The sequence below is a fragment of the Perna viridis genome, chromosome 15 (assembly GCF_037379345.1).
Source record: "Perna viridis isolate PV_CMFRI_1.1 ecotype Kerala chromosome 15, ASM3737934v1, whole genome shotgun sequence".
NCBI lineage: Eukaryota > Metazoa > Mollusca > Bivalvia > Mytilida > Mytilidae > Perna > Perna viridis.
The window spans coordinates 22,533,589-22,559,181 of NC_142459.1; the positions used below are offsets into that span (position 1 = coordinate 22,533,589).

Below are 25,593 nucleotides of genomic sequence, written 5' to 3' on the forward strand. Positions count from 1 at the left end.
TCTTTTTCAGATAAATATCTAAATGTTATATGACACATTACACTACTGACTTAAAAATTAGATGTGTTATTTTTTTCCCTATATAATTGTGAAGTATGCAGTTTCTTCGGATCGCTAACATTTTCGGACTTGCACTGCTTATATGCATTTCATTTCTGTTAAATGGTTTCAATCTTCTGACGAAAGTTTCAGGTCTGTGTTAATATATTTTAATATTGTTTTAATGTAGACCATGCTAAGCAAGCTAGCTTTATAGTAGTATGTGGCAGACGTCTGAATATATGTATTTGTTTCTTAAAATTTGTTTAGTGTATTTACGTACAGGTCTACCCTAAATCACAACAGTCCATGATAAACATATATCCGGTTTACCAACTTTAATTTACATTTTTATTGTTGAAAATCATTTATATGAAGTCTACTGAATGACTTTACTTTTTATGAGCACCTGGGCGGGTGTTTCTAGAAAAGCAGAGGACTTTTACCCTACCGGTGCACCTGGTCCATGCTTCCAGTTTTTTAGTGGAGTCCGAGTTGCTCATTTACTTTTGTTACTTTGTATGTAAAATTTTACTTTCTTTAAACATTTCAAAAGTGTCTTCGATTATTTTGAGATATAATGAATCACCACATCCTGGTTTTCAAACAAAGGAATCATTCAAAATGTGATTCATGGTTGCAAAGTCTACATGTTTTTATTTTTTTTAAATTTTGTTTACAATGTTACTGTAAACATAAAGTACATGTTGCTTTTTGTATAATCCTGGCTCTTATGAAGGAGTAATCAAGGGAAACAAGGTTAAAACGGCAATCAAAAGCGGGAGCATGGACCAGGTGCACGGGTACGGTAAGCGTCCTCTGCTTTTCTAGAAACACCCGCCGAGTTGAAGACTTTTTGCAGACAAAAACAATGTTGTTTTGGGCTTTGTCTGCTGGTACGACAACATATTTGTCATGTATAGTTGACAATGTTTATGCTACATCGGGGTCATTCTACAGTGCATTCTATGTAATATGAGAATGCACTGTAGAATTCGAAGTGAAGGGAGGCAATTAGGTAAATTAGACTACATTACAAGAGAAACTATTGGATTTTCAATGTGGATTATCTCCGAAGAGCAGACAGATCGGAATGAATAATTATACACTTTTATAATATAGACATAAAGCGCAACATAATAACAACAATAAAAAAAATATTTAGCCTTTTTTGGATTGTATCACATATTACAGATTTGCATGATTCTTACAAAAACTGCCACATAACTGTTAAAGCGTCAGTCTGAAATTTATGTGCATGTAAAACATTTACTGTGTAGTGTCGTTTTTGTTATAAATTATTATTATAGAATATTGATTGTAACTAAGTAGCAAGGTCATAAGTGTTATACGGTATGAAATATAAATGTATGATAAGCAAGCATTATATCGGTATTAAAATAAATTCAAATACAGTGAAATGCATACGAATTGTCACATGAAGTTTAATTTAAAATCTCGCCAATTTCATCTGAATTGAAGAAATACGTTTCGTGACAAACATAAAGTGAAATTTACATGAACTGTCACTTGCATGTGAAATACACATTGATATCATGTGAATGTCACATGGATTTCATGCAAAGCTCTATTCAACAATATATGCCTTTGTACATATTCGTATGGAACATACATTGCTTCTTTTATTATCACGTTGTTTATGAAAAAAAAAGTTATTTTTATGATATAATCGCTTACAAATAAATAAATTTAAGAAGGAATCTTGAAGTGTTTAATCTTTTTTTAAAGATTATTTATTGATGCAGAGAAGATTTGATTCCTTCCAAATAGACTCAAGAGAAAGCCCAAAAAGTCTGGTAGGTACGATTTTAAATGGGGTGAAATTCTGGAGATTGTTTATATTGAAATTATTACCAAATGATTGAGAAAAAAAGGGAAGAAAAAAATTTAACATCAACTTCCTCCTCTTTACTGTGTAATAAATATAAATAAGATGCAGACGAGCGGTAAATACATTGTGAACATTTCCATTATTATACAAATAGAAGTGTTTTTCTCCTTTCCTTTCCTACGTCTTCACATGCAGGATTTTCATCCTATATTCCTTTCTACCTTCTTTCTTTCATTTATATGATCTATTCTACTCCCATCGCGTACATCCTATATTTGATAATGCCCCATGATGGTCCGGGTGTCAAAAGAATAGGCCTGCAGCAGCGCTAAGTCTGTCGTAAAAGGCGATTAAATAGTGCTCAGAAACCTAGCGGTTGCCTAGGCGCTCTGTTCAGAGCAACTTAGATGTGGGTCCCAGCTAGTTGAATGGGGTACCCCTGGCATGTTACATGCTGGGGTTGTCAGGCTATAATACGGAAAACCTGACTGCAAAGCATAGCGGTGCACCGTGTTGGGAAAGATGCCACGTTCCTTGCATTTTAAAGAACCCTGCTATGGTATTCGATAGGAGTAGGAACCTTTGCGCTCTGCCGCAGGAGAGTAAATTGCCCGACCCTACCTATCCCTCCCTTTTATCTTGTGACAATCAAAAAATTATCGATCCTATTGTCCTTGTGTCCCATCCCTTTTTTTATTTATCATCCGTTTCATGTTCATCGCCTGAATATACCTGAAATACTGCTGCTCGGGCGTTAAAGTCCAACAATCAATCAATCAATATATTTGATAATCATTTTGGCGGTTTCCCAAAGCTAAATTTGGATTTTGTTATTTATAAAAATGGAGACACGAGTAACCCATCTGTTATCTGCTAATTCTCATACACCACCAAATGGAATTAAAGAAACTTTCGCAGAATCATCATAAAGTGCCCCCATTGTACATCTCCTATTTCATGTTATAATCCAACAAGTTTGAGGTCAAACAGTGCACATATGAAATCGGACAGTGGGGTATTAAAAAAGTGAGCATTGGTCACAATTCCTTGAGTTCTTTTTGCTGCAACTAAAATTGTAGAATTGCTTTTTTCACATTTTGAAGTTTTAAGTACCATTCTGTGTAAGAATCAGGCAATGAGTGGCACATCAGTTTTCTCGATTTGGTCTTTTTTTTACCTCAAACATATTCAAATACATCTATGAAACAACTATAAAGCTATTTGAATTTATCCTGAAGCATTGGTGACGTAGATATTTTTTTGACTGCTCATATAAAGGAAAAGTTTGGAAAAATGTTGCCGCCATTGTTCCCTAGTGCATTTCATCTACCACCAAATGTAACACCAAACCTCTTTAACTTCTATACTCAAAACTGTCAAAGAGGGTCTGCATTCCTACCACAACACTTGTTACTCCCGTAATGGTATTAAGTCAATGTGGATCCTGAAAAATTCGAAAGATCTTTTAGAGACTATCAATTCAAGACTATTATCTGAAATTAGTAGCATTAAAACCTATGATTTTTCAATGCTGTATACTTGTATTCTCCATACTCAGTTAAAATTCCAACTTAAAAACATTATACTTCGTTGTTTTTCCAAAACAGATGGTACACCTAGATACAAATATATAGTTCTTGGTAGAGATTCCTCATACTTTTAGGAAATAATTCCGAATCATCTTCCAAATATACAGAGGAAGATGTTAAAAAAAATGCTGGAATTTTTAATCGACAACATATTCGTCCAGTGTGGTGGACGTGTTTTTCAACAAACGGTCGCCTTCCAATGGGAACAAATTGTGCTCCTTTACTTGCTGACCCATTCCTTCACTCTTATGAGGCTGACTTGTTTGCTAATCTGATCCGAAAGAAAGAATATTGTTTGGCTAGATCCTTTAATCTCAGTTTCTCCTATAAAGATGACGTATTATTTTTAATTAATCCTAATTTCGGGGATTTGATACATCGCATCTACCCCAAAGAACTTAAGATAAAGGATACTACAGACACTGTGAAGTCAGCCTGATATTTTGACATACACTTAGAAATTGATGGTAAAGGAAAAAGTATTGACCAAACTTTACGACAAACGTGATGACCTTTTATTCAGAATTGTGAACTTTCCTTTCATCTGTAGCAACATCCTTTTAGCACCTGCGTATGGAGTGTTCATATTACAACTCATACGTTATGCCAGAGCTTGCCTAAACTACGCATATTTTTTTTGTATCGCGCTAGAACTATAACAAATAGGCTTCTGGAACAGGGAAATGTTGCTACAAGATTGAGGTCATCACTACAGAAGTTTTATGGTCGTCATCATAAACTCGTGGATCGTTATGGTGTATGCATCTGCACCGTGAAAACTGATTTATTCAACGGTTCGTGGTTTTCATTTCCTCGTTTGTCTACCACTTGACTTTTTATGGATAACTCGGCGGGTGTTTCTAGAAAAACAGAGGACGCTTACTCTACCGGTGCACATGGTCCATGCTCCAAGTTTTTAGTAAAGTCCGAGTTGCTCATTTGCTTTTGTTACTTTGTATGAATGATATTAGTTACTTTATGTTCTTGTTGTGTATGTCTGTTTCCATGTCTGGTTGTTGTCCCTGGATTGCATACTTTTGATTACCGCTATAACCTTGGTTCTCTTGATTACTCTTTCAACTAACTTTGATCTATAAAAATATTAAATATGCAAAATAAAAAGGCAAACTTTACAAACACTTTGACATTAATTTCTTGAGGTTATGAAGTATAAATACTTGGATAAGGTAATAAAATATCTGTATATTTTTTTTTATGTGCTCCACCTTAAACACATTTTGCCTGATTCTTAGACGGAGAAGTCCTTAATGTTTGAATAATATTTTACTATAAAAACTTCAACATAAACTCGTTATGGCAAGGCAAACATTTCAATTTCAGAAGTTCTATGTACAACAAAACAGTGTTTATTTGAGACGTGTGCAGCGCATTCAAAAGTCATGTACCAATAACACAGAAATGTTTTTAGGAAAATCAACAGACAAAGACGTAAAGTCAAATCTTTTTGTAGACAGCTCGTTACAAATAGCAATTTGTACTATACAAAAGGTAGGATCAAAGTTCATAAAAGAACTGCTGAAAAAACTGTCATCGGAAAGTAAAAGTAGACAAGACCAAGGTTTTCACTATTTAAATGAAGGTTCTGATATCTTCCGATTTTATGATGCGGATAAAATAATGTTTGTGCGAGAACCGTATACAAGAGCATTATCAGGTTATGTCGATAAACTGTTCACTCCAAACACTGAGTACTGGAAGCACTTTGGCACAGGTGTTATATCTGGTGTTAGGAAAAATGCTACGAAACATTCACTGAACTGCGGCCATGATGTGACTTTTCCGGAGTTTATCAAGTTTATAATACTAAATGAATTGAAAGCTAACAAAGGAGATCCTCATTTTACTCCATTACATGAACATTGTAGACCTTGTCAGATATCATACGACTTTATTGGCAAAATGGAATCCTTTAAAGAAGATATCTTGTTTTTATTTAATGTATGGAATAGTAAAGTTGGTGTTAACATCTCTTTCGGAGACTTTGAGACTGAAACCGCTGAATCGCGAGCAAATTTTCAAAGTAATCGCTTATTTCATATGAGACATGAACTAGGTTATTGTTCGTCGTTTTACAACGCAGCTGTTCGAACTTGGAGATCATTACAGATCAGAGGTTTAATACCAGTATCGGTTGTTTTTCCTTTTGACCAGAACTTTACAGAATACAAAATGAATGTAAATGATTTCTTTTTAGCTGCAAAGAAAGCTATGTCGGAGGCAAAAGATAAAGTTGCAATGAAAGCTCAAAGAGACGAAGCTCTAATTGAAGCGTTTAGTATGATACAAAATTTCAACTTGGACCAACTTAAGACGATATTTCTTCCTGATTGTGAAATGTTCGGTTATGATTCAAAACCATCGGTAATTTTTAATACATCTAGGTTATATGAACAACGAACTAGGAAATATTTCATTTTGTAACAATTTACATGATATAAAACCTGATCATCATTTAGATTTGTTAGTTACAGTATATAGTACAGTACGAATTTTTTCTGACCCTGCAATCGTCCTATTTTAGTTGGATATTGATATGTCGGGTTGAGGTCCGAAAGTTGTGCCATACGATAAGTTAGAAATTCAGCGATACTTCGGGGTACTTAACGGTTTCTAACGAATTTCACGTCACATTTACCTAGTTCGATATCCGGAATTGTTGTCCTGTATGTTGATACCATATATGCTGCAAATACATACATTTTTAATTGAAATTTTGATCATTTGTCACGAGAGACCGTGCTTTGTTGACATTTTTCGTAATACATGTGAAGTGGCGCGAGACGAGACTTTAATTATAATACTGTAATAATTCAGCGATACCGCGGAGTACTTGACGGTCTTTAACGAATTTCACGTCACATCTACCTAGCTCGATATCCGGAATTATGTTCCTGTATGTTTATACCGTATATGCTGCAAATACATACATTTTGAATTGAAATTTTGATCATTTGTCACGAGAGACCGTGCTTTGTTGACATGTTTCGTAATACATGTGAAGTGGCGCGAGACGGGACTATGATTATAATACTGTAACAAACATATCTAAAAGTAGTTAATTTAAGTCGACTCCGGGTTTTTCACATCGTTGCAACTTTGGAACAATCCTTGAATTCCATTTTGTTTTGTAATGCAGAATATTGTTGTCCACGCGGAAAAAAAAACATTGTTTTAAAAAGAATCCATCCATTTCATATCAAAAATGCATACTTTCAAAAAACTGCATGCTAGTTTTTTATTAACTACAACGGCAATTGAGGAAATAATTACATAGGTTTAAAAAAAAAGGATATAACTCATTACGTTTTGTGCAAAATCTGTTTGTCTCGTTAGGGAACTTTAAAATTGTTTTCCCAGTAACCCATCGCCACACGAAAGAAGTTTATTTTACTGTTTGATATAGATATGATATATACATTACATTGAAACAAAAAAATTCAATGGAATAAAATTTACCATGTGTCAACCAATTCATAAGACATGCCTGATTTTTACATAGACAGAATCTTCAACAAATATGGGTTGAAATTAACCCTGCGATTAGTTTTAATAAAATGTGGTCATGATAAAAAAATTGGGAAGAGGCTTTATGTGTTTTCAGGTGCTTGCAAATCTGATATGTACGGAGTGCATTAAATTCCAGATTTCGAAATTTAAGGACCACTTTTTTAAATCTTATTTGTTTCAAAATGTTTTGTTCTGTTTATGTATCTCAAAATGGAATGTCAAAATTTCGACACATGTTGACATTCCTGGGACTAAAAGGGTCTTTTTTACCTTCATGTTTTACTTTATAAAAAGGTCGTAACAGCAGCGTTCGATATTTTTTGTTTTAATCGAGGCTCGCTGTATTCTTAAAAGCTTATCAGATAGGAATTGTGTGTCTAAAAATTCTTTAAAACTGTTATAACTCAAATTATCGGAAATTTGAACTCAATGTTTTTTTGTTTTTTTTTAGATACTCAATTATATCACATGAACACTAGTTTAAGTATATTACTTTTTTGTAACATAACATGACGTTTGGCATTACTGTGTATACGTATTCAGAGATATCTAATGGTTGTATGCTGGTCATTTGATTGATGTTTATATCAGATCCAAGTTGTGTATCCGAACATTTTTTGACCTGTCTTTTCCAGCTCGAACACAGTGTTGTTGACAATTAAACACATTTCAAGTTCGATATCTGTATTTTTTGGGGTTTTTGGTTTTTATTTTATTATTTCTGATTAGGATACATGGCTATATGATTAACAGGTCATTGAAAGAGTAGTTAAAGTGCACATCACATTATCGATTTAAAATATGTAAATGCCATTTATTTTATTTAGCGATATGGCCATTTGTTTTAAAGAAATGTACAGTTAAATAAATTTCTATCTTTGATTTAAGGAGGTAGACCTAGGATAAGGGACACAACTTTTAAAAATCATTGGAACGTTTGTATTTAGAATTTTACATCAGTATCATGTAAGCATCAAAGTAACTTGTATAGATTACATTTTGTATCAAATAGCTTGATAAGCTTGATTTGATGAAATTCCAACATGGAACAATCCGGCAGGATATTTTACGACTACCCCGGACTTGACTTTTTATGAGCAACTCGGCAAGTGTTTCTTGGGACAAAAAGAGGATGCTTACCCTACCGGTGCACCTGGTCCATGCTCCTAGTTTTTAGTGGAGTCCGAGTTGTTCATTTGCCTTTGTTACTTTGTATGTACGATTTTAGTTACTTTATGTTCTTTGTTGTGTATATCTGGTATTTGTCCCTGGATTACATACTTTTTATTACCGCTATAACCTTGGTTCCGTCATTACTCTTTCTGTAACGTTTGCAACATGCATTAATTGTATTGGAAAACTATATACAGACAATAACAGTGTGCTGACTTGAAATATAAACAATATACACAGGATGGTCATAATCGGGATAAATGCAAGGCTTCGCCGACCGTTTGTTTCCGATTCGTGCCAATTTTGTCCATCATTTTGAGTTATAAGCAAAACACTGTTACTTTTTATGCTGAAATTCCAAACACTTGTTTTTAACCTAGTTTGATTTTTATACATGATTTTTAAATATTTTATTTATTAGTCATACACAATAGTGACCTCCTTAATGATGGACGACATGTATTTCAAACGATGGTCGGAAACTAGCCCCAGCAAAAGTTTTCTGTACTGTCGATGACTGGATCTCACCAGCAGCAAGCATCTTGGTGTTAAAATCGTACCTGCTAGGACATGTCTGCTATATTATACTACAACCTTGATTTAAACAAAAAATGCATAATTTGCTGGAAGCGTAAAAAATGCGCTTACTAATGCAGTTACATCTTTAGGAGGCGGCTAAACAGTTTGGCATATACCAACATGTAGGCCCTTAAAAATGTGTTGCGAACAGATGAGCTAAGAGAAAGTAATTATTAAAAACTTTACGAGTTCAACTATAAGTAAATAATCAACTCGGACAAAGTCTTAAACTGTTTCTTCAGTCGGGAACGTACTCAATTTTCCGGAATTCCTATTTGATTTTGATTTTTTTTCTGGGATCCAAGTTGAAACAAAAACACAGGATTTTTTAAGAAATAAAAAAAGGGAAGGACGGTCAATAATAAAAAAGACAGGACCTAAACTTCCTGAAACTATAAAAGCGGGATGGTAAATGTAATCAAAGTCCTCCATTAACATCAAATGATTGCTATCTAACGAGAAAGGCTATGCATCTCCAATCGATGTGAATTTAATATGTAACAAAAAATGACAATAATTCATTTAACATGTTATCATTTGTTTCCAAAGAAATATGCGTTTTAGGTGAAACTACATAAACTAGTTTTGTTAAATGTTCAATCCTATATATCTACATCTTCAATTGACTTATTAACTATGATTTTCTCAGGATTTTTGCTGTTTAATTGTTTAAAAAGGCCCCTGCAGTTCCAGTCCCAGGTATGTCAACACGTGCAAAATATTTATATTCCTAAGAAATATACAACTAATACTTATTCAAAATACATACATGTACACGCTCCAAAGTGTTTAATTTCGAAGAAGTTTTTATCAGACAGACGATTAATTGCAGTCGTTATGACAATCACACAGAAGCTAAACATGCATGCCAAAACCCTCCAAATCCACTTCCTTGTCTGCCGCGCTTGCTGCAAAATACTTGGTTAGAAATGAATGATCTCGCTCTAATGTCAATAGATTTTAAACGAGGTTCTTAACTTCCGGAATCTGGAATTTAATGCACTCTATTCTATCATATCATATTTGCAGGCACTTGAAAATACAAATATTCTTCTAACTGAGCTTGTACTGTTTTGATCGAAGACGAAAATCACGACTACACTTACTTTGATCTAATCGAAGAGCTAGAGTAAATTTTCACTCATATTTTTTAAGTACATACAATGTACCTTTCTTGTAATTTGAGCGGAATTGTGTACACTTATTAACAAGAGTAAGGGTTATCTTGTGATCGTTGTTCTTGCAATGGTCATTTTGATTCGTTTTATTATACCCTCGCTCCGAAGTAGAAGGTGTATAGTTTTAAACATGTCCGTGTTTCCGTATGTGCGTGTTTCCATAACACTTCACAGTTTTCCCGGCCACTACTCATTACAGCGGCTTGCAATTTTCACACATTCTTCTTGTAGGTATGCCACATGTTGGGATTATTTTTTAGAAAATTTGGAGATATTATTTTTATCAGATCTTTGTTTATTTTTTTTATTTATATCCTTGCAAGTAAAAATTTTAGCTACACCTTTTCTCAGTAACTACTCATCACATCGGCTTAAAATTTGTACCGATTCATTATTTAAGTATGCCACATGGTGGGATTCATTTTTGGAAATATTTGACAACAACTCTCTGTAACCGAGGATGTTGTGTATTTCCCTATATCATGATTGAAAGCGAGGGTATAACTAGTGAGCCATCGCACACGGTTTTCTTGTATTTGCTCCATGTTATATATTAAATATTGTTGAACTATTTTTTTTCCAACTTGAACACAATGTTGATGATAATAAAACAGATTTCAAGATCGAGAGGTTAATTGTTTTCCCCATTAGGAAGTAAAGGTTATTTCGGAATAGGAAATATGGCCATCTGATTACCAAGTTATGGACAGAGCAATTATAGTGCTCATCGCAATATCGATTTGAAATTTATCAATGTCATTTATGTTATCAAGCGATTTATCTGTGTGACATATGGTCCTTTCTTTTAAAGAATTGTGCAGTTAAACAAATATTTATCTTTGAATTAATGTAAGCAGTCGTTTTTGTTATTTTCGCAATATGCATTCATTACATACATTTGTGTTGACGTGAAAAATACAGTATTCGGATGAGGCTCAAAATCGTGGTAAAATGCAAGGCGTCGCTTTTTTCTCCGATTCGTATAATTTTGTTTATCTATTGTTTAAAGTCAAGATACTTTTATTTTCTTTATACTGCATACATTAGCAAATCAAACTTGAATTTTGTACGACGTGTTATTACATTTCTTCCCCACTAGTATCCCTTGTAGGGATGTAGGATAAACAGTTAGTTTATACAATGTACAAATGTTGTAAAGTAGCCGGATCCATATATATTATAAGGGACAATATATCATCAATAACGCATTCTGGTTTCTCAATTACAACGATTGCAGTATAAATGTTTTTTTATATAAATACAACTGTTTTTCTTAAAGAATTTATTTCGGCTAAAAAAATCCTTGTACTTCACATTGCCTGATGATATCCTTAATGTTTTACCTTATGGTAACTACTACTATATTAAACAACAACCTTGATACAGTTTGGTGAATAATTTGTAAGCGTAACAATAGACTGACTTAAGTAATAATAAGGGGGGACTAGGATCAAATTTTAACATTTATTTGAAACATTAAATTCAAACAAAAAAACTGGCGGGATTGCAATTTAAAAAAAAATATCAAAAGGAAGCAAAACCCATAAGATAAAAGACAGGACCTAACTTTTCTCAAAATATAAAGACAGGATTGAAAATTTGATCTCTAATAGAAATTAAATGATTGCTCAATTTTCTACTTACCGAGAAAAGCTTTTTAGTTCCAATCGATGTTTAAGTAATAGATATGACATATAGCAGAATATGACAATAATTCTTTGAACATGGTAACAATTCTTGTTGGTGCCATTTGATTCCAAAGAAATATGCATTACACGTCGAACTATATGAATTAGTTCTGTTGAAAGATAAAACATATATTAATTCACTTGATTTGTCAATTACGAAGTTTTTCGGATCAATTAATTATGTGTTTGTTTGGTAAATTGTTCTTTCTTGTTTCATTAGGTTGTTTTCAGGTTAGTTGTTTCTTTTTGTGTCGTTTTGTTTTATATTTTCTATTTAGTTGGTTTGTTTCCATAAATAATTATGAATCTATCATTTGTGTCTAATTAGATATAACAATTTATCGATAGGAAAATGTTTGACTTGCTAAAGGATGGAAACCTTGATAAAAAATTCCTGGGTTCTCCAGGTTGGAGATTTAGCATACGACCAACAACTCTATCTTGTAGAGAGTCATTGTGTTACGAAACAGCAACAGAGGATTCAGTCACATCCGTGCGTAGAGATCTTCAACCCAACAATATGACTGCTGATGGTGAAAGCCGCGAGAAAGCTTCCAGCAGTCCTTAGCGCCAAATGCAAAACCAGAATTGGATTCTGGAATGTACGTACCATGTACGAAACTGGAAAGTTAGCACAAGTAACATCAGAAATGAGAAGATATAATTTGCATATACTTGGAGTAAGTGAGAGCAGATGGACAGGATTTTGGCGCATAACAACTGAGACACGTGAGACAATACTATACTCAGGTCGCCAGAATAGCCATCACTCCGAAGGAGTAGCATTAATCTAAAAAAAAGGAATGGAGACAAAACTACTAGAATGGACGCCAATAAACACCAGGCTCTTGAATGCGAGATTCAAAGGTGGTCACAACAACTTAACAGTGATCCAGTGTTATGCACCTTCCAATGACAGTGAAGACACACTTTTTATGATCAGCTATAATCTGAAATAACATTGTCTCCTGCTCATGACATTCTTATCGTTATGGGTGATCTAAACGCCAAAGTTGGTAATGAAAATATCGGTGTGGAAGGAGTTATGGGAAAACATGGATATCGATGTATGAACAACAACGGAGAAAGACTGGTTGACATCTGTTCATCAAATAATGTGGTAATAGGAGGAACACTTTTCCACACCCGTTGATACATAAGCTAACTTAGAACTCACCTTATGGTAGAGATAAAAACCAAATTGACCACATCATGGTAAACGGAAAATGGAGAAGATCGATGATTGATTTTAAAGTGAGAAGAGGTGCAGATGTGGGCAGTGATCACTATCTTGTCGTTGCCTTGTTGAAAGTTAAGTTGAGGAGTACGGGCAAAACATCAACCTTTAGTAAACGTTTTGAAACAGACAAACTGGAAATTCGTAAAGTCAAGAACACTTTTGTCACCGAGCTCAGAAACCGTTTTGAAGTCTTAGAAACGGATCCACCAGATAGCATAGAAAACGATGATGTGAACAATGTGTGGGATTGTGTCAAAGATATATATGACAATGAAAAAAAAAATGCTTACACCTACCACTAGGGATGTTATTAATAAAAGACGGAACATCAAACTTAAAGAACCTGACGCAAAGTCAAAAACACTAAAAGATAAATATAAAGATGATTACAGAACAGCTGAAAAGGAAGTTAAGAAACTAGCAAGGAAAGATGAAAGATCATACATAGAGGATATTGCTAGACAAGCAGAAGAAGCTGCTGAAAAGAAAGAAAAAGGTCAACTTTACAATTTAACAAAACTAGTCAGTGGAAAATACAGAGGCAACACCAACATGCCAGTGAAAAATAAAAATGGTAAATTTCTGACTAAAGAGCGTGAACAAGAAGCACGATGGGCTGAACACTTTCAGGAGATACTTAACAGACCGCCATCTGATCAAATAATTGACATACCTAAATCGGAAAATGATCTCAAAGTGAACACAAATCTACCAACAATTGATGAACTAGATACAGCCATAAAGTCTCTGAAAAACAGAAAAGTGCCAGGTCTAAACAATCTGAATGCTGAAAGGCAGATCCAACTATTGCCGCATCTATAGTTCTACCTTTATTCGAACGAGTTTGGAACAACAACAAAGTACCCGATGACTGGTCTACAAGCAGCATTATCAAGATACCAAAGAAAGGGGCACTCAACAACTTCAGCTTGTTGTAAAAGGCGACTAAATAGTTCTCAGAAACCTAGCCAAGGGCTAGGCGCTCTGCCCACAGAGCAACTGGGATGTGTGCCCAGGTGGTGGAATGGGATACCCCTGGCGTGTTGTGAGGCTATAATACGGAAAAGCTGACCGCAAACCATAGTGGTGCACCGTGATTTGAAAGATGCCACGTTCCTTGCACATTAAAGAACCCTGCTGTGATATTCGATAGGAGTAGGAACCTTTGCGCTCTGCCACAGGAGTCTAAATTGCCCGACCTCAACCATCCCTCCCTTTTTCTAGTGGCAATCTAACTTTGTCGTCCCTATTATCCATGTGTCTCATTTCTTATTTTTTCCTTTCATCATCATTCATGTTCATTTTATCATCCATTTTATGTTCATTGTCTGAATATAGCTGAAATATTGCTGCTCGAATGTTAAATCCCAACAATCATTCAATCAATCAATACAGAACAGTGACACGAAGTTCCAAGTACAGGCAGGAATATGACAAGGTGGTTCTATATCTTCCATCCTTTTTAACTTGGTAATCGACTGGGTGATGAGGACAACTACCGAAGATGCGGGAAGAGAAATTAGACGGAAAATAAACACTGTTCTAGGAGATCTTGATTTTGCTGACGACATAGCCTTGTTATCACATACACATCAGCACTTACAGGATAAGACTAATCGCCTTTCAAAATACGCTTAACATATAGGTCTCAACGGTGAAACTAAAACAGAAGTTATGACCTTAAACACCGCACCTATTCAAATTAACGGCAAAAAGCTTCCAACAACTAACACCTTCACCTACTTTGGTAGCACAGTGCACAACGACGGAGGCGCCAGCGAAAACATCAAAAATAGGATCGGAAAGGCTTGGAACATCTTTATCATACTCAATAATGTATGGAAGTCCATCCAGTATAGCAAAACAACAAAACTTAAACTATACCAGAGTTGCATACTTTCAAGACTCTTGTACGGCTCTGAGTGTTGGAAAATGACAGAGCAAGACCAAACAAAACTGTCAACATTCCATACCAAATGTTTTAGACGTATCTTACGAGTATTCTGGCCCAATACCATCAGTAATGCAGAAATATTGAGAAACTGCTACCGACTTGTCATAGCAACAATACTGCAGAGACGAAGATGGAAGTGGATAGGCTATGTCATCAGAAAAGACAATACTTATCATACCAAAATAGCCTTACACTGAACACCACACCAGACGGCAAAGGGAAGAGAGGGAGACCTAAAACAACATAAAGGAGAACCATAGAAGCTGAGATGAAGGATAGAGACCAAACCTGGGGAACTATTGAAAGGATGGCCAAAGACCGTTAACAATGGAGATTCGTTGTTGCTGCCCTACATGCCAGCAGGCATAACGGGTAGTAAGTAAGTAAGTTATTACATTTCTTCTCCACTAGTGTCCCCTGTAGGGATGTAAGTTGAAAAGGTAGTTTATACAATGTACAAGGTGGAAAAGTAGACGGAGCTTCAAAGTTCTATATTGCCAGTGATTGTATATGATCAATAAATATACTGCCAAAACATTTAGGCTGCTCTACTAAAACGATTGCAGTATAAATGATTTTAAATATATATATAACTATTTTTTTCTTTAAGAGTTAATTTCGGTTAAAAGGTCCTTGTGGTTGACATTACCTTGATGTGATACGCAATGGTAACCACTAGGATATATCTGCTATATTGAATAATAACCTTGCTACTGTTTGATGATTATTTTGTTATGGTAATAATAGGCTGACTAAAGTACATGTAATACGGCAGTCAGGGGGTGTCTAGGTTCAATTTTTGAAATTGATTAGAAACATTAGATCCAAACCAAAACAATGATGGGATTCAAATAAAAAAATGAAATAAAATAAAACGGAAATGCAGCCCATAATATAAAAAATTGAATCTAAATATTTTCTAAAAATATATAAGAATGAGTGAAAATTGGATCCTAGTCGCCAATAAAATTCAAATGATTGCTCCATGAGAAAGGCTGTGTAGTTCCAAACAATGTGAAACTAATTTATTGTTCAAATGAAACATGTATTTTACGTCGAATTATATGAATCAGTTCTATTGAAAGATGAAACCTTTACTGCCTTAATTGATTTGTAAATTATAATGTTTTTTTTTATTGATTTGAAATTAATAAATTATATTTATTTAAAGACGCGATAAATCTGTGTAACATATGGCCCTTTTTTATTTAGGAAATGTGCAGTTAAACAGATATATTTCTTTGATTTGATGAAAAGAGTCGTTTTTGTCAAATGTTCAATATGCATTCATTGTATGCATCTGTGTTGATTTAAAATCAAAACAGAATTTAGATAAATTTGAGAATTGGGGTAAACTGTAAGGCTTTGACAAGCGTTATTTTTTACCAATTTTTGTCAGTTTTGTATATCTTTAGTTTAAAGTCATGATTCTGTTTTTTCTTTATACTGCGATCCTTAGCATTTTTCAAATTAAGTTTGAATTTTGTACGACGTGTTATTACATTTATTCCCCACTATTGCCCCATGTAGGGGTTTACGATAAACAGGTATTTCACACAATTTACAAGGTGGACAAATAACGGAGCCAAAATATTATATATTGCTACTGACTGTATCAATAAATATACTGCCAAAACATTTAGGCTGCTCAAATAAAACGATTGTAGTATAAATGTTTTTTTTTTATATTAATATGACTATTTTTCTTAAAGAGTTAATTTTGGTTAAAGAGTCCTTGTACAATGACATCTCTGCTATATTCAACAACAACCTTGATACAGTTTGGTGCATAATTTGTAAGGGAAACAATTAGCTGACTAAGGTAATAGTGAAGGGTAGGGTAAGAGTCAAACTTTAAAACTTACATGAAATATTTGAAAAAAAATGTCGGGACTGAAATTAAAAAAAAGTTAGAAGAAAGACAGCCCTTAAGATTAAAAAACATGACCTATATTTTTTTAAAACAAAAGGACATGGTGGAAAATTGGATCCTAGCCGCCAATGAAAATCAAATGATTGCTCAATAACTTGAAAGGGTGTGTGGTTCCAGTCGATGTTTAACTAATAGATTTGACATATAACAGAATATGACAATAATTCGTTGACCTTGGTCAAAATTCTGGTTGGTTTCTTTTGTTAAAAAAGTATTCTGCATTATAAGTCGAATTACATGAATTAGTTCTGTTGAAAGATAAAACCTATATTGCTTCAATTGATTTGTCAATTATGAAGTTTGTCGGAGCAACTTGTTGTGTGTTTAGTTGTTAAGTGATTTTTTCTTGTTTCATTATGTTTTGAATTTCGTTTGTTGTTGTTGTTGTTTGTTTTGTTTTATATTTTCTGTTTGGTTGTTTTGATTTCCATAAATAATTATGAATCTTTCATTTGTGTCTAATTCGATATGACAATTTATCGATAGGGAAATGTGTGACTTGCTTTTTAAGATGGCACGAACAACTCAAAGGCAAGTAAAGAACCACGGACGAAAAATACGAGAAAAACAAATCCATATAACTGAAAGCAGACATAGGATTATGACATGGTAGGTAATTTCGAATTTGCGACAGCATGACACCAAAACTAATCAGATTTGGTGTTAGAATTGCCGAACCGAAGTTTTTAAAATGCCCTAAATGCAACACTTATGTTATTTTTTAAGGATACTTTTGTGATTTTCGCTGACAAATATTCATAATTGTTGAATTTATTTACAGCTTTAAGGACTAATAGATATGTCGACCTCTAGACAATGCTGGACTATTGTTTATCGACTTCCTTCTTAGTGACACTTGAGACCATCCAAGGGCGATAACTAAACCCACAAAAAAGACGAATTACCCAAACAACAATACAGTGAAAAGGCACAAGCTAATGGGGTAGACGTTCCTGGGACGATGACTTCAACCGGCGATGAAGGGTGGCGATGAATTCAGCCGGACGATTTAGGGTGGCGATGACTTCAGCCGGACGATGAATGTTTTGATAAGCATATTCCAATAAAATCTTCGAAATGTATTGAAATAGATATTTATAATAAATCGGAGATATTGCTGAATTTGAAATATAGTTCAGTTAAAATACAGTTGTAAGATACTAATTTTATCGTTTTGGAGGACGGTTACGGTTCATTATCCGTTAAAATATAATTTCTGTTGATTTTTTATCCTTATATTCAATAACAAATTCATATGAAAATATACAGCATTTACAAACAAACATAGTTAATAATAATAATATGGTCACTCTCTCTTATCGAGCACTCTTCTCGGAACATCCTCGGTCTTGTTGAAGTGGAAGTGGAACCCCGAAAACATCTTTATCTCAATCAAGCTCTCTCACAACATGTCATACAAGAACGATTATTAAAAAAAAAAAAAAAACAAACATGTCTTATTAATTATTGAAAAAAAAACAATACCAGATATTCTTTATCACTTGGTTTGTTCACGGTTAAGTTGCTTTTAATACTGTTGATAATGAATAATGAATAAAATGTCTTGATCGATCACAATATAGGCCTTGAATAAATGTTCATTTTAGACTTGTAAAAAATGTTTTTTATATACATTGAATCAACGGAATTAGTTAATAATTTTCTCGGAAGACATCTGTTACTTATGATTGTATCATTTAAATTTATGATTTTTTATTGGGCATTTTACAACAAATAGAATCGGAAAACTAACGACATGTAATTGACTTTGATTGATAAGCAAAACATTTACAATAGCCCCTCAAGGGAAATAAAACAATGGATTTCAATTCCTGATAGGCATTTGTCAAAAGTAATTAAACGGTCTATGTAAATTATAACATTTAAAATTCAAGTTAGGTCTTATTGATGGATAATAATTTAAACACTGCTAATTTGTAATTCTTCAAAGTTTTATTTTGTTACATGACCGTTGCAAGGTTATTTGTTATCAAATCATGTCATGTTAACTCTTTTATGTTATTTTTTAAGTTCAGGTCTAGTATTAATAAAGGTGGCATAGTTTTGAACCTCTGATAAATGCCTATATCTAGAAAAAGAGGGTATGTAGAGGGAGAGGTTACTTATTCTTTATTTCCAAACATGTTTATCACATTTACACCCGTTTAAATGGGATAAACGACGTGTCTTTCTTTACAATTCTTCTGGGAAGTTTCGCATGCAAATTGTAATTTGTCATAGATATAACAACTTTTTATTAACCCTGTTACATATATAAAACTGTTTGACATTGGGAAAAATAAGTTTTAATTTTCATGAGCGTCAATTAAAAAAAGGCGGGAAAATATGCAAAACGAATGTTTACGTCTCAATTGAACCAAAACTTATCGTAACTTTTCGTGTGGATTGCATGAAAAAAAAACTTCCCATTAACTCAAACTATACTTGAAGAGCCCAAGCACCACAGTATAAGGAACCGTGTTACAAATACGACGGATACTACGCTCAACGATGCTTTGAATACCTATTCTAAAATACTATAGTCTAATTGCAATTAATACGAAATGAAGTAAAAAATGTAAATGTTGGAAAGACATCAGTAGTTTAAAGTTTCATGACAAAAATTAATGATAGGTAGAATGCACAAAAAATTCATTCATTTTCCCGACTGAAGCATCGTTTTATATTGTCAGACCTGATCTTAACAAACACTTTTATTCCGTCATGATTGTGACAATCGTGAAAAACTCGTTCTAACTATAAATTATTCACTTCTGATTATATACGTCCCCCACCGGGAGGGTTCCACTTCCTTCCACCCGCTGGTGGTTGCCCGCCTCCCGAGGAAGGCACTCCTGGGTTTCTAGCCATAAGATCTAGTAATTGTTGATGAGACACTTTTAAACTATTAAGAAGTTGTTGAGGACTTGATGGAGATCCAGCGCCTCCTTGAGGACCTCCTTGATGAGGTCCTGCACCACCTTGATGACCTCCTTGCGCTCCCTGTGTTGGTGAATTAGGATTGTTTATACCAAGTACTTGATATCCAGGGTTTTGAGGTCCTCCAGCGCTTTGTAGGAATGATTGGAGACCGCCGCCAGATGGTTGATTTTGACCACCGGTTTGACCATGTCCGCCTGACCCATGACCTCCTGGTTGACCCTGTCCCCCTGCGCCATGGCCACCTGCACCATGGCCGCCTGCACCATGACCGCCTGCACCATGACCACCTGCACCATGTGCCCCTGCTCCATGACCGCTGGCACCATGACCACCTGCTCCTTGACCGCTTGGTTGACCATGTCCGCCAGCTCCATGACCGCCCGGTTGACCATGTCCTCCAGCACCATGACCACCAGGTTGACCATGTCCACCTGCACCATGTCCTCCTGGTTGACCATGTCCTCCAGCACCGTGACCGCCTGGTTGACCATGTCCGCCAGCTCCATGACCGCCCGGTTGACCATGTCCTCCAGCACCATGACCACCAGGTTGACCATGTCCACCTGCACCATGTCCTCCAGCACCATGACCTCCTGGTTGACCATGACCGCCAGCACCATGACCGCCAGCACCATGACCGCCTGGTTGACCATGTCCTCCAGCTCCATGACCGCCAGGTTGACCATGTCCTCCAGCACCATGACCTCCGGGTTGACCATGTCCACCTGCACCATGACCTCCGGGTTGTCCATGACTGCCAACACCATGACCTCCTGGTTGACCATGTCCTCCAGCTCCATGTGCACCTGTTCCATAGCCACCTGTTCCAAGTGCTCCCGCACCGTGACCTGGCTGACTATGACCACCTGGTTGTCCATGTCCGTGCCCTCCAACCGGTCCATGTCCCCCTGTTCCAGTCCCATGTCCACCCATCACTGGTGCCGCTGGGCCATGTCCGCCGGCTGGCGCATGACCATGTCCACCTATTCCAGGTGCAGCTCCGCCATGCCCTCCAGCCGGTCCATGACCATGACCTCCAGCTGGTCCATGTCCTACTGGTGTATAACCATGTCCACCTAAACCAGGTGCAGCATTTCCATATCCCCCGGCTGGCCCATGTCCCCCAACTGGCATATGACCACCTGATTGTGCATGTCTTCCAATTGGTCTTGCATTACCACTATGTGTAGGTCGCTGAAGTGCGATTCCCTGTCCTGGTCTCGGTCCTCCTCCTGTTCCGTTACCCCCCGAACTGCCGACAGAATTTATAGTTAAATGAATTAATACATTTCCATTTGGAGCTTTTGTTGTTGCAGGTGTAGGTCCTAATCCTCCAGTTCGTGGGCCATGCCCTACACCATGTGGTCCAGGAGCATGAGGACCTGATAATGGTCCATGTCCAGCACCATGAGGACCTGGTAATGGTCCATGTCCAGCACCATGAGGACCTGGTAATGGTCCATGTCCAACACCATGAGGTCCAGCAACGTGAGTGCCTGGTAACGGTCCATGTCCAGTACCGTGAGGTCCTGGTAATGGCCCATGACCACCAGCAGTGTGAGGTCCAGGTGCGTGACCTCCGGCTCTTGGACCATGGCCTGGAGCTGGTTTCGGTGCAGGAGCGTTATGAATATGAATGGTGACTCCTGGTTGCCCTTGTCCCGCTGGACGCTGTCCTGCTGGGCCGTGACCTGCTGGTCCAAATCCGGTAGGCCCATGTCCTGCTGGTCCGTGTCCGGCTGGTCCATGTCCTGCTGGTCCGTGTCCTGATGGTCCGTGTCCGGCTGGTCCATGTCCGGCGGGTCCATGTCCTGCTGGTCCATGTCCGGCTGGTCCGTGTCCTGCGGGTCCATATCCGGCGAGTCCATGTCCTGCTGGTACATGTCCGGCTGGTCCATGTCCAGCTGGTCCGTGTCCTGCGGGTCCATGTCCTGCTGGTAAATGTCCAGCTGGTCCGTGTCCTGCAGGTCCATGTCCGGCTGGTCCATGTCCGGCTGGTCCGTGTCCTGCTGGTCCATGTACAGCGGGTCCATGTCCGGCTGGTCCGTGTCCTGCAGGTCCATGTCCGGCTGGTCCATGTCCGGCTGGTCCGTGTCCTGCGGGTCCATGTCCGGCTGGTCCGTGTCCTGCTGGTCCATGTCCAGCGGGTCCATGTCCGGCTGGTCCGTGTCCTGCAGGTCCATGTCCGGCTGGTCCGTGTCCTGCTGGTCCATGTCCAGCGGGTCCATGTCCGGCTGGTCCGTGTCCTGCTGGTCCATGTCCAGCGGGTCCATGTCCAGCTGGTCCATGCCCAACGGGTCCATGTCCTGCTGGTCCGTGTCCTGCTGGTGCATGTCCGGCAGGTCCATGTCCGGCTGGTCCATGTCCGGCAGGTCCATGTCCAACTGGCCCATGTCCTGCAGGACCGTGTCCAGGAACAGCGTTAGTTTGAGTTGGAGCGCTCCTAAACATTTGTCCGTTATAAGGCATTTGACTCCCTGGAAGTGGTAAACCGTGTCCCCCTGGTGTGGGTCCCATCCCGCCTGGTTGAGGACCCATACCTCCTGGACGATTTCTTCCTGTTGGCAAAGCACCTCCACCATGATTAGGATGTCGGTCGTTTGGTAAAGCTCCTCCTGGGTACTGCTGTCCACCAGCAGGATTTCTATTTCCAGCCGGGGAAATATTAGGGTTCATACCAATATTTGATGGGCTGAATTGAGCTCTATGGTTTCTGTTTTGTACGTCATTTCGCACTGGAAGATTATTTACTAAGTTTAGATGTATATGCGTTCCAGGAGATGCTGGTGTTGTAATCGGTCCCTGACCGCCTGGTCCATGTCCACCAGGTCCATGTCCACCTGGTCCATGTTCACCGGGTCCATGGCCACCTGATCCATGTCCGCCTGGTCCGTGTCCAACAGGAGCGCCTAAATCTAATGGAAATCCTGGCTCTGGCCCATGTCCACCAGGTCCATGTCCACCTGGCCCATGTCCACCAGGTCCATGTCCGCCTGGCCCATGTCCACCAGGTCCATGTCCGCCTGGCCCATGTCCCCCAGGTCCATGTCCTGGCTCTTGGCCATGACCGACTGGTAATGCGTTGCCGTGTCCACCGGGTTGATGGCCTAGAGGTTTTGCACCGCCTTGTGAGGTTGCATTTCCTGCTGTTGAATAATAATTTGTGATGTGGATGTTATTTATATTGTTTTTAACGTCTGTTTTATGGATACTGCTATTGACTTTAGTATTTCCAGTGTCTTTATTTACTTGAAGTGTATTTCCACTGTTTACCATAAGATCCTTAACTGGGGTTTGTGATTTCTCTGGTCGAGAAGGTTTTCCTTGCCCAGCTTCGGAAGGTTGACGTGGTTGAGGTCTTTTGTTTCCACCAGAAAGCGGACCGTTATGTTGTTGTCCAATACGGGATAGCACATTGGCATTTTTTGCCAAAACAACTGTATGATGAATATTTGCATTTGGTGTTAGGGCCCTAATAACTGAAGGAGAATTGAACTCTTGGGGAAGAGGCAATCCTTGTAGCTCTTTTGGTAGTCCAAACACTCTTGTTTGTGAATTAACTCTAGTCTCCAAATTAGATTGAATAATTGGGACTAGACCACGTCCTTTCGTTGGTCTCCTTTTACCATTTGGCTTTACTGCTCCTCCGTTTTGTTGTGGAGACTTACGACGAAGTGGAAGACTAATTTTATGTCCAACAGAAGGATTCACTTGTAAACTGTTCTGTGTTCCAATTTGTGTATTAACATTTGCGATGTTTGCTCGAACAATTGACGTAGATTTACTGTTATCAATTCTTATACCACGTAGAGGAATACGGATCTTTCTTTCGTAGACTTTCGGGAGGCTCTGAAAAAAATGAAGGGCTTTTGAATAAAGTGTATTTAATTTGTGATCTTTCCTATGTTATGTTTCCACACACGAAAACTATTATTTTTATAGTTTGTCACCATACCATGATTATGTTCATTTCAGAATTCTACACATCTTAGTTTCCTGAGTTTCCAAACATAATTGGAGCGACTGAACAGCTTATCATATTATGTTAAGCGTAAATTGACTTATTTTAGTTTATAATTATTTACAATGAAAAACAACATTTATGCATCAACTTTTTAAGCCAAATTTCAAAAGATTAATTAGTTATTAGTATTCAGCATGTTTTTTTTTCTGATTTTGAAATATTAATTGATGGTTTTATTAGTTTTCCTACGTAAATTCAATACAAATGTCTATATATTTTACTTGGCAAATTTATTGACATATTAATAATGCAAATGAATGATTTATCATTTACCTCTTTCACATTAAGAGATCACGAGTATGTTTTTTCCTAAAAAAAAAATCACAAAAGCAACAAACGAATTTGTCTTTCCAAATTGTTGCTCTCAAAAGAATTATACATCTTAAACAGTTAATAAAACCAGAACAGTTCACCTTCTGTGATTGATCACAGCTGAAGATTTTGACATATAAGTTAAAAGGTCCTTTGTTAAAAATTTGAAGACCCGTTGGGCAGGGTGTAAAATGACCCTGTTTGAGAACAGTAAACAATTTGCGATGAGACGTCTTTACATGTTTGCGCATGCTTATAACTTTTGCATGTGTTATTGAATTGTTACTTGTTGTGTATTATCAACTATGTTAATAACTATTTGTATTAATTGGGTTATAACCTACAACATATTTAATCGTGATTCAAAAAATAGAAACATACTCTATTAGAGTAGTTAGTATTTACTACGTATTGTGTATATAATAATGTCATGCGTACACCTCTAAGATTACCGGAATTTCTTTCTGCTTTTCTGTCAGACCCGGAATACGGTTTCTGATATTATGAGTACGGTGTTTGTGTTGAAACAACTATACAAACATGTTAAGAATAAGTATGTAAATACATAAGTATTTATTGCAATCAAATATAATCAGCTAAAACCCAAATGTTAAAAAGATCCACATATTCAGGAGCTATCTCGAATGATTGATGTACTGAAAAGACGGGTAAAAACTTCAACTCTTTACACAGTGAATGACAGAATAAATAGAGCCCATTTTAGCAATGCTTCGAGTGAAATGCATCAATGCACATACATCGAAGTATTATAACAGCAATGATTGTAAAATAATCGATTAAAATTAATGTAAATACATATGTTATTATATTGTAAATGTGTTTCTGTCGATTCAGTACTGTAAGATATTTTAATTGAGGACATTGCAGATTAAACCAGCGCTCTTTCTAATATGTAATTTGTTCTTATGTAAAACTCATATTCAGTTTCGATGTTTTAACAAAAAAGGAAAATTCTCTAATAGACCTGGCCCACTTTCGAAGATTATAATTATGAAGAAAAACACAATGATAATAACTGATGTGCACATGAGCATAAATAATTATGAAATACTTACTAGAATATTTTTGAATCGACATTCTATAGAACCGATCCAAGCCGTTATCAAAAACAGGCTTGCTATCGAAATTGGTAGATTAATCCGAAAGTTCATCCTCCTCTATCAAATGACAAGTATCTTGTAACGGGGCAAACCAAGAACATTGCTTTTAAACCCCGATATCACATACAAATTTTAATTTATTCATTAAGTCATTTATTGTCAGTACATATTACTTTATTGCCTATATTAAAATCACTTTGAATAATTAACAATTAATTGTATAATGTAGGATTGATATATTTTACCATGTTTAAGTCAGTTTGTGGTTTGCACTGGAAGATGTGATCGACAAATGTAAGAAAGTTGTCGGAAATCAGGTATTACATGAACATGTGGTCAAAGATCATGACGGATAAATTCTAACCTGGAACTAAGCAACTTGTTGAAAAGGTGCGAGAATCCATCGTCGTTTCAGGCGTTTTCACTTTGTTTATTGCAAT

The 25,593-nt window shown here is 36.8% G+C and overlaps 2 protein-coding genes across 3 annotated transcripts; one reads left to right on the top strand and one right to left on the bottom strand.

Moving 5' to 3' along the window:
- The first annotated feature begins 24 nt into the window (after window positions 1-24).
- Window positions 25-17,835, top strand: LOC148597490 (carbohydrate sulfotransferase 10-like). 2 transcript variants are annotated; one of them, XM_088563562.1, is made up of 4 exons: window positions 25-192; window positions 1,789-1,856; window positions 4,822-5,862; window positions 17,535-17,835. In XM_088563562.1, exons 1-4 carry the CDS (start codon window positions 96-98, stop codon window positions 17,538-17,540), a joined length of 1,212 nt encoding a protein of 403 aa, XP_088419688.1. In that variant the 5' UTR covers window positions 25-95; the 3' UTR covers window positions 17,541-17,835. The 2 variants fall into 2 exon arrangements, with proteins under 2 accessions (XP_088419688.1, XP_088419687.1); XM_088563561.1 differs by lacking the exon at window positions 17,535-17,835 and having other exon boundaries at window positions 4,822-7,685.
- On the bottom strand, window positions 17,826-25,222 carry LOC148597491 (uncharacterized). Its single transcript, XM_088563036.1, has 2 exons — window positions 25,109-25,222; window positions 17,826-23,545 (listed from the first exon to the last, which is right to left on the bottom strand). Exons 1-2 carry the CDS (start codon window positions 25,202-25,204, stop codon window positions 19,532-19,534), a joined length of 4,110 nt encoding a protein of 1,369 aa, XP_088419162.1. The 5' UTR covers window positions 25,205-25,222; the 3' UTR covers window positions 17,826-19,531.
- Window positions 25,223-25,593: the final 371 nt, after the last annotated feature.